At 48.5% G+C, this 9,656-nt stretch overlaps 2 protein-coding genes across 2 annotated transcripts; one reads left to right on the forward strand and one right to left on the reverse strand.

Moving 5' to 3' along the window:
* Positions 1-1,344: 1,344 nt before the first annotated feature.
* On the reverse strand, positions 1,345-4,293 carry N7506_003309 (uncharacterized protein; the record flags this gene model as incomplete). The annotated part of the gene is made up of 5 exons (XM_056952604.1): positions 1,345-2,858; positions 2,948-3,306; positions 3,370-3,800; positions 3,852-4,059; positions 4,115-4,293. The coding sequence occupies 5 exons, from the start codon at positions 4,291-4,293 to the stop codon at positions 1,345-1,347; spliced, it is 2,691 nt and encodes an 896-aa protein (XP_056814296.1).
* Positions 4,294-4,940: 647 nt separating this feature from the next.
* Positions 4,941-6,705, forward strand: N7506_003310 (uncharacterized protein; the record flags this gene model as incomplete). Its single annotated transcript, XM_056952605.1, has 3 exons — positions 4,941-5,276; positions 5,329-5,638; positions 5,687-6,705. The coding sequence occupies 3 exons, from the start codon at positions 4,941-4,943 to the stop codon at positions 6,703-6,705; spliced, it is 1,665 nt and encodes a 554-aa protein (XP_056814297.1).
* Positions 6,706-9,656: the final 2,951 nt, after the last annotated feature.

Below are 9,656 nucleotides of genomic sequence, written 5' to 3' on the forward strand. Positions count from 1 at the left end.
GTTTCGAATTGCAGAAGTCATGGGCCCAGTCACGTACCGTTTGGAGCTTCCCCCAGCGATGAGAATTCACGACGTGTTCCACACGAGCTTGCTCCGCCCAGCAGCTTCGGATCCCCTCCCTAGCCAGAACGAATCTACTCAACCCCGAATCAGATTGAATAAAGATAACACCGAGAGAAGAGAGTGGATGATTGAAAAGATACTGGATTCACGCATCACCAAGAATCGACATGGAAAGAGAAGACTGGAGTACTACGTGAGATGGAAAGGCTACTCTCCTTCGTGGCGACCCCAACAGGACCTGGTCCCAGGGAGTGGCGAACTTTTGTACGAGTTCCACAACCAGAACCCAGATCGACCTTCGCCTACTGAGCTATGGCGTCGCAGGAGCTCCTAGTTGTTTAGGAGGGGGGTAATGTCAGGGATCTACCTGAAGTATACAGGATGTTTGGAGAAATGATCTGCGGGACCCACATGGTGCATATGGGTTCCCCTGAACGCGAGGAAGCCCGTTCCTTTTGCTTCCTCGCGCTACGTCTTGTATCTAGAGTCGACTATAGCTTTCTTTAATATTGATCACTCATCTACGGATACGTGAGACCCTCACAGGTTCCCAGACACGCTCTGAGTCGCTTCTAGGAGTCAAAATCATAGTTTCCAGAGGATCTACAGCTCCTGGGAGTGAACTGTACTGCTCCGGGGAACGTGAGGTGGTACCCTAGGAGCTTTGGTTACTATTCTGGGAGCAATCAATAGCATGCCTGGGAGCATGGAACCTGGGACCAGATATCACCCGTCCGATGTGGGTCCTGCGTCCACAGCCGTCAGTGCTTGGCCTTACGTTAACTGTGCTGGATCACGGGGCCTAGAACCGAGGCCTTGTGGTCGCAGCTCTCCAACCACGGACTAACGTCTCCAGGCTTGGGACCCGTCTGGACATTATTACACAGATCTATTACATGGTTGGCTTCGTGGCACTCGATGTGCGTCTCGCTTGGACAGCGAACCGCACAGGCCAGGAGACGGTTTTTCTAGATCTATAGGGGCCTCGAAGCACCCCAAGGTAGGATATCCAGAGTGGGCAAAGGAAAGCTTCATAGAAGGGCCTAAGCCATTTTTACTACCTAGCCCGACTCGACGCAATTGCCTTATTATCATTCCGTAATTTTTTATCTTTGAACGCCATCAGAATGCAAGTTACTGTTCGTAGCCATTCAAAGTAAACGATAGTCTGGAACTAGTATCATTGCTAAGCCAGAAATTCTTCCGAGATAAGGTCTACAATAAATCTATTGAACTGCGTCCAAATATACGAACAAAAAGAATCATCCCCAAGGCCACAAATCACTGGGTTCGTAATCGCTTTGACCGACGTGGCGTGTATCTAACACTAGAGGCTTTCGATTTGCCTGGCCGTCCTTTACCCTTCTGCTGCCTCCCAGGCTGCTCTTCTGGGCGCCGAATTTTTCGAGACGAGCGCGTCGCATGCTGTGATGAAGATTCCAGCTTAGGACCAGGCTCTATATTTGCCGCCTTTGCTGTTCCCCTTGTCACTCGCCGTGCAGAAATCTCCGCCGAATTTGAGTCAGTGGTCGTCACTGGGCATCCAGGAGGGGAGGCGGAAATGTCAGTGTTTGACGGGCAGGCTGATGGCTTCACGACGGTGATAGGGCCGGGTCTCATCAATCGAGGATCAATATTTGTCATATCAAAATCGACAGAGGAGGCGGGAGTTTCAGTGCCTTGCCGATTCTCTGATTCCGTAGATGTTTCTCTGGAAGAACCGTCACGGTGGCTAGCCCGTGGCCTTTCGGAGAGATGACATAGTTTAATTTTGATATCATATTCGTGTTCTTTATTAGCATGGGCCAAAAATTCGGTGATTTTGGCAAACTTGGGAAGAGTGCGGCATGCTTCCCAGTTGCAGCTGATCCCGTCGTGTGCATGAAGCAGATGAGAGTCGATGAGATGACGACGAAGTGAGTCCGGTCGCTTGGAAGGAAATTTATGCGGAGGAGGGTTTGACGCCGAGCGACGAGATTCACCAAAGCAGATGATGCAAACGTCTGTTGGACATATTTGTGTATCATCATCAGACGCCAGTTGCTCGGGCTGTTCAGTATGTATGTTTTCCTCTTCATCGAGATCCCAATTAACACGGTTGCCTCGCCTGCTCGGCTCGCAAAGCAGTAGAAGTGCAACCATGTCTTTGGTAACCTGGATGCGTCGAGTAAGTAATTTGTCCTCATGGAAGTCTTCTGCGTCAGGACCGTAAAAGTTCTCCACAAGCCGAGCTCGTTCAGGAAATACGTAGTCCGGGATAGGGAGCTCCCAGTCCTCTTCAGCGGAACTATCAGCATCGCGTTCCTCAACATCAGATTCGCCGAGAAGCATTTGCTTGATCTGTCGGTCAACTTCAAGCACGGGAGCATTATTAAAATAGTCCTTTCTGGCTGTCTCGCGAGTTTCGATCGCCAATGCTTTCCGAAGTTTGGCCAGGTCTTTTTTGACAGTCTCATGTCTTTGGAAGAGGTGTGGAAAGGTGTCACGGGCGTTCTTGATTGTGCCAGCCACGGACCGCATCTCCGCCATAAGCTCTCTTTTCTCGCGTCTCAGTTGCAGAATTTCAGGGTTTTGGCAAATAGCACGTTTATGAGCTTCGGTAAGATCAGATGGTGCCGATAAATCTCTCTTCCTAAGCATGCTCCCAGCGAAGCGTACTAGACCTTCTTGGGAGGGCCGAAGAAGAACGACATGCTGAAGGTCGCGCGCAATAAATTGTGATTGGTAATGTTTTTCAAACACCGCGTCACCAGACTGCCCGAGCACCCTTTGTCGCTCCTGGCTGGTAAAATTTTCTGCGAATAGATAGTCAGCTCCGTTGCGAGTGATCTCATCTATCATAGCGAAAATGAATCCATCATATCGCGTTTAGCAAGTGACATACTGTTGACTTCATTTGCCGTCCAGCGGCGGTAATTGTAATGCCCAATATCGTCTTCAAATCTAGCATCTCGACCCAACTCCTTGAGCGCCTGTCGACTTGAATCATAGGTCATTGGCAAAGACCCATCGAGTCTGTAGCCGTATGGAGTGCGTTCAAGACGTCGAAGGAGAGGCACATTAAGAACCTCGGGCTTCCACCGGAGGGGAAGAGATGAATTGCCTCTTGGAACTCGTAGCCTCCAAATGAGCTCTGGTGTGAGGTCGGCATTGGCAAAAGCTCTATCGCGGAAAGCGAACGCAATGATCTGAGTTATCGGGCAATATGCCAGTTGATAATCGCCGTGCATGAAGAATTTGGTTCTGTTGGCAAGGATCAGTATCGAAGTTGGTTCATGAGAAATTCGAATCAAAATTTCAGCTTACCCATCAGCGCCTTCCGGTCGACCCTTGAGATTGCGAAACTCGATGATGGCACAGAGGACATCACGTTTACTTTGAAGGTCTTTCAGGTAGAAAAGTTCGATATCGCGATAGCAGACCGAGTCCGGAAGATCTTTCAAGGAAATGTGCTTGGGAAGATCACTCTGGAAGGTGTCATCCCGTTTGCGTTTGCCCAAAACTGGATTGCCAGGCGACGAGGTGTCTTGAGGAAGCAAGACGCCAGGTCGCGTGCCTGTAATGGCGGACCAGAGCTGGACTGCAGCAAACTGAACAATCATGCTCCCGTGACGAAAGAATCTCGAATGGACCCAGTGATGCCGGTAAATCACACCAAAAGCATCCACATCTAGAGTATTTTTGTCCTTTGTTCGTCGGGGAATTTTGCGCTCGGCTGGGAATACACCTTCGAGAAACTTTTCTAAGGTAAGCATACTCTGTTTAGGAACAGACAGGATATAACTTACTCGTCGCATCTGTTGACGGGCATCCTCACCGACACGGCGACGGGCGAATAGCTCGAAGTATTGACAAAGGCGTCGCCAGTATTCGTCATATGACTGAAGCAGTTTCTTTCGTGATGTTTTGAACATCCAATCAAAAAAGTTCATGTAGATCGTCTGATCCTCCAAAAGAAGAAAGTCCACATAGTCCTCGTTCGATTGAATGCAATATCTATTCCCGTGTTATTCTCAGTCAGAAGACTTTTCCCGACTAAGTGAGCACTCACTTTCGCCAATAACGTTCGACGACAGCGATGCCTTCTAAGGTCTTTGGCTTAAAGTTTGGAGGGAGCCATCCAAGACTGCGAAAATGTTCCAGTCTGGCTCGAGTTTCCTCGCAAAGAATGGGATCGGTCCAGTATTGGTGCTCATCAGTTTGAGCCGGATGTACAGGCGTAGGTGCCATGGAGGAAGTCAGATACAAAGACCAGGGTGGAAAATTCGTGATACGGGAAACGACGACGTAAAGGTCAGCTTGAGGCGTGCGCAACGAGGATGAGAGAATGGGAGATGCGAGGACACCGGAAGGGAGGGAAGGCGAAGCATCTTATAGGCGCTCAAATGAACTGGGCGAAAAGGGAGGGGACTCAGATTCAGCCGAAGGGGAGCCATTTTCGGCGTCGTCTTGGTCGCCAGTGGAAACGAGGGGAACAACTGTACAAGTTGAGCGTCAACATCAGGACCGGAGGATGACTAACGGTACTAGGTGGGTGCAGAAAAGTGGTGTTACAGGGCAGTGGGCGGTCAAGGGGCGGCTGGACATTCAAAGTTACGGGTGGAAAGGAAGCCGTTTCTGGCGTCAAAAGTGGTCATTTTCGGCGTCATTTTCACAGGTCCTCATATTCTATATGTAATTTCGATAATCGGAGCATTATCACATACGAATGGGGCTGGAGTTGGGATACAAAAGGCCGCCACAGCTCTATTGCAAAAGCCTCCGATTCATCTAAAGCTGTCTAGACCAAATGAAGACACATTTTACTGGCCTCAATGATTGCCTGATTGTCTGATTGCATATACGCAAAGACCTCCTTCTATAATATCCTTCCCATCATGCCTCAATTCAGTTCCACTGAGACCCTGAGTGATACCAAGGGTCCCGGCCACACGCGCAATAAGAGACCTACGCTCATCACTCAGGATGATGACGATGTCACAGCACCTTCAATACCAACCAAAGTAACCTCAACAACAGAGAAGGAGATCGAAACGCCCACAACCCCAGCACCATATTTACCCAACCTCGAGGGCCAAACCGAACAGCTATCGCCATATCATGTCTTCTCTCGAGGACAAAAGCTAGAGATGGTCTACATAGTCTCTTTCGCCGCCATCTTCTCCCCATTGTCCTCCAACATCTACTTCCCTGCGATTGCACAGATCTCGCGCGTGGGTTGACCTTATATATAGGCTGGACTACCTCCTGCTAACCCCGGCATAGGTCCTGAACGTCTCCATCTCCCTAACCACCTTGACTGTCACGATCTACATGATCATGCAGGGACTTTCCCCTAGTTTCTGGGGTTCATTCTCCGATGTTCTTGGCCGCCGTACGATATTTATCGGAACATTTATCGTCTACATTGCGGCCAACATTGCCTTGGCTGTCTCTACAAACTATGCTGAGCTTATGGTGTTCCGAGCCATGCAGGCGGCCGGCAGTGCTGCCACTATATCCATTGGTGCCGGTGTGATTGGCGATATCACCACCTCGGCAGAGCGAGGCAGTCTCGTTGGCATATTCGGTGGAGGTAAGCTACCCGCTAGCCAGATGGAAGTCACAAACTAACATTTTCCAGTCCGCATGTTGGGACAAGGAGTGGGCCCCGTCTTTGGCGGTATCTTGTCTCAATATCTTGGTGTTTCGGCCATCTTTTGGGGCCTGGCGATCGTATCTGGAATAAGCATGATGTCTATCATTTGCTTCCTCCCTGAAACCCTCCGCCCCATCGCTGGAAATGGTACCGTCCCTCTCCACGGAGTGTACAAGCCTTTGATCTACTACGTCACTGGACAAAAGGACGCCATTGAAGGCGCACAGCCAACTGGAAAGAAGGCCCAGGTCACCTGGAAAACCATCTTCGAACCACTCACCTTCTTGGGTGAGGCTGATGTCTTCCTCACCTTGTTATACGGTAGCATCGTGTACACTGTCTGGTCCATGGTCACTTCTTCCACCTCGGCTTTGTTTGAAGAAATGTATGGTCTGAACACTCTGGAGATCGGCTTGACTTTCCTCGGCAATGGAGCTGGATGCATGACCGGCTCCTACACCATAGGATACCTCATGGACTTCAACTACAAAAAGACTGAGCGTGAATACTGCCAGCAGCACAACCTCCTCGCTGGTACCCGCATCACCACCAAGTCGCACCCCGGCTTCCCCATTGAATACGCCCGCACGCGCAACACCTGGTGGATCACAGTAATCTTTGTTATCTGTGTCGCGGTCTACGGTCTCTCCCTTCGCACCCACCTCGCAGTTCCCATTACTCTGCAGTTCATGATTGCGTACGGTTCCACCGCCATCTTCACCCTCAACAGTGCCCTCGTCATCGATCTCTACCCCGGTGCCAGCGCTAGTGCAACAGCCGTCAACAACCTAATGAGATGTCTCATCGGTGCAGGCGGTGTTGCAGCTGTCCAGTATATCATCGACGCTCTCACTCCTCTGTATACATTCTTACTGCTAGCTGGCATCGTCATCATTAGCATTCCACTTCTGTTCGTCGTGGCGCGATGGGGCCCCGGATGGCGGCATAAGCGCAATGGCCGCCTGTCGAAAAAGGCTAATAAGGCTCATATCCTGAACGCTTGATTGTTGAGAATGTTAAATACACCAGCGGGGATTCCACCATAAACAGCGGAATTTTCAACAAAAACAAGGGAGAATTGGATATAGAGCAGGCACCAGAGCCTACGACGAATTTATGATTTGGCTAATTAGGCAAAAGCGGTACATATGGATTTTACTTCTCACTGATACATATTTTTGGCGATGATTAGTCTGTCTTTATGTCACGGATTGTACATAAGACGATTTGCTAGATTGTGGTTATATCGAATTTATGGTGTCTGTACAGCCACATGACGTATCACCCAAATTTCGAATATTGGTATCTTCCAGGTAGCGACTAAGTGGTAAAAAGGAAAGACGCTAACCAGGCACTTATGAAGCAAAATCAATAGGCGCTATACGTGATGAGTGAGCAGTTCAGCAACGCTTGAAAGGCAGCCTCTTTACTGTTTTGGGAAGCCGATCCACCACTTCTCTTCTCTACAATCGCCCCGGCTTCTCTGCTCATTATAAGTCTTCTAAGACGGGGTTTTAGGTATCAAGATATAGCAATACCACTTGAAATGAGGTGGGAAATCTGAGGACAGATGCTCCAATTTATTGCGGTCATGTCGGTCGTTCCCATGTTTAGTGATCTCGGGCCGACGCAGTCCCTCATCCGGCACATCGGGAACATGGCTCGCAGCTGATGGTACTTCTAACTGCAAGCTACCCCTTCGCTCCCGTGGATAAATATCGGGATAATAGTTGATTTTCCACTTTCTGTGACCGACTGAGTAGACATGACGAAGTTGGTCGTATTTTTTTGATGGTCACATATCGACGCACGGTCTTTTTTTCGCGCCCGAATAGGGGCTCAGGCTCCAGGCCATTGCTCCAGAAGATTTCCAATTTCAGTTGCCTCTTGAATGACCCGAAAGGAAATTCGGAACCTTCATTCGATTTCCCGAATGCGGAAAAATGTCGTATTCACTTCCAATTACTGGGCTTCATTCTTCGTGTTCTGGTCGAACCATGAATCATCAGCCCAAACATTCGTAATAATTCCCGTATTCAGTAGATAGTATAGATATCATCGGATAATTTATCTGGAACAAATACCAACGGAAATTATCTTTCAATGGCTCTCAAGCCGAAGAAATTCATTTCGCGGTTGAGAAAAGGTTGTTTCATTACGTGACGAATGTGATCCAGCACGAACCAACAATCCGGTTTGGTATACTGCCGAATAATCTTGACGATTACTTCTTCTTAGCTCTCTGATCATGAATTTCAAGAGGTTAGATATCACTAGTATGATACCTACCGCACTTGGTTCAGACAACATTACAATATAACTGCCAATAATGGCAGACACCCATATTTCTTGGATTTGACCAAATGGGTTTGATAACCTGCTTGGCTTTGTATGAGAATATTCGAAGACGACTTAACAGGAGAAGACACAACGCAGGTGGTGGAGGCGCATAAAAGCAGTTGATGAGCAATATAACTGTCCGCTATCCAAAAATTAGGTATATCCGCTCATTATCATTAAAAATCGTTGAAGGGGATTTCAAAACGTATTCTCCACATGCTGGTATCCTATCTAAAACGTTCAACCTATTTTAGCAGTAAGGGCCTTTGGATGAGTTTACGACTATGCAGATCTTACTAAAAACCACTGGAGAAAGTACCCATCAGGTTTCTTTCGCATCGCTCAGTCAAAAGTGATTGAAGAGAGACAAGCGTCTTCGAAGATGCCCCATCTCCTCTTTGAGGATTTCAACGTCGGCAGCGATTTCTCTCTTCAGGAAGCGCTTGGTGGCCTTGCTCTGTGGGCCCCTGTAACCTTCTCCTAGTCCTTCTCTCTCCTTCCAGGGGAGGTTTGAGGTGTGCTTACTTCAGTCGGTCTGCAGGTCTGAACATAATTTGTTGGAAAATGACACTAGAGGAGTGCATTATCACGTTCCATCTAGATTGAGGCAGACGATTCAGATTGGCGTTCATTCGCATCGTGATAGCAAAAGTTCTCTCCTGTCGTAGCTTCGTCTTCCAGCAATTTCACGATTCGGTCAGTATATTTGCGAGGTCGGTATTGGAATCTCGAGGACCACGATCCGGCAATTTTATGGCTTCGTTTATTCCAAGAGGAGGAGGTCGGGAAAGAAACAAAAGCTGCTAGGAGACTGAGTTGAGGGATCTCCCGTATTCCCCATCCTTCTGCCTTGATAGTTTGCGGTCCGATAGAGTCCTTTTCTGCCTTTAAGATGTAGAGGCAGCAGGGATCTGGGTGCTTTGCTGGGACGCTTGTTGTGGTGAGCCGTGAGTGTTGTGGGGAGTGTTGTGTTGAAAATATGATTCGTTGGCCTGATAAACATGATGCGATGGACTCTGTTCCTTGCATGGTCATAGTCATCGCATCAGGCAGCGATTGCAAGTCACTCAAATCTACTGTACAATAGACCTACATCTTACAGTGATTGCGAGAACGAAAGTAGCTTTGCCACATAGACAACCAAATTATTGAGAGCTTTGGACGAGCATACAATCAGCAATACCCGATCGGCTTCTTCTATATATGGGAGCTGTCGCAACCTTGTGAGGAATCCCCCATCAATAACTACGAACTATAGTTCCAGCCAATTTCCCGTAAATCAATATCCACTGCTGCGTTCAAAGCTACGGCCATTGCTTTTGTGAGGCGTAGTCCCTACTTCATGCGATCAATCATGCTCTACTGCTGAGGCAACACGGTTGAAGCCCGATCGCGGTCTAGTAAGCGCCATCCGAAGCCAGACCGAACATAAACGTCTCCGCCATCACATAAGACGATATTTCATGAAGGGGCAGCCGTATGCTGAGCAGTAAGCTCTATGCTCTCACACTCCCTTGAACGATTCGCAACGGCTGGATTGTTTGCCCTAAAATGAGCGAAGAAGGTTTTATTTTCAGGTGGCTTTAGAAAATCCACGGGTACGAGCTTTGTGAAA

The sequence above is a fragment of the Penicillium brevicompactum genome, assembly GCF_028827555.1.
Source record: "Penicillium brevicompactum strain IBT 35665 chromosome Unknown utg000002l_segment0_segment0, whole genome shotgun sequence".
In the NCBI taxonomy this organism is placed as follows: domain Eukaryota; kingdom Fungi; phylum Ascomycota; class Eurotiomycetes; order Eurotiales; family Aspergillaceae; genus Penicillium; species Penicillium brevicompactum.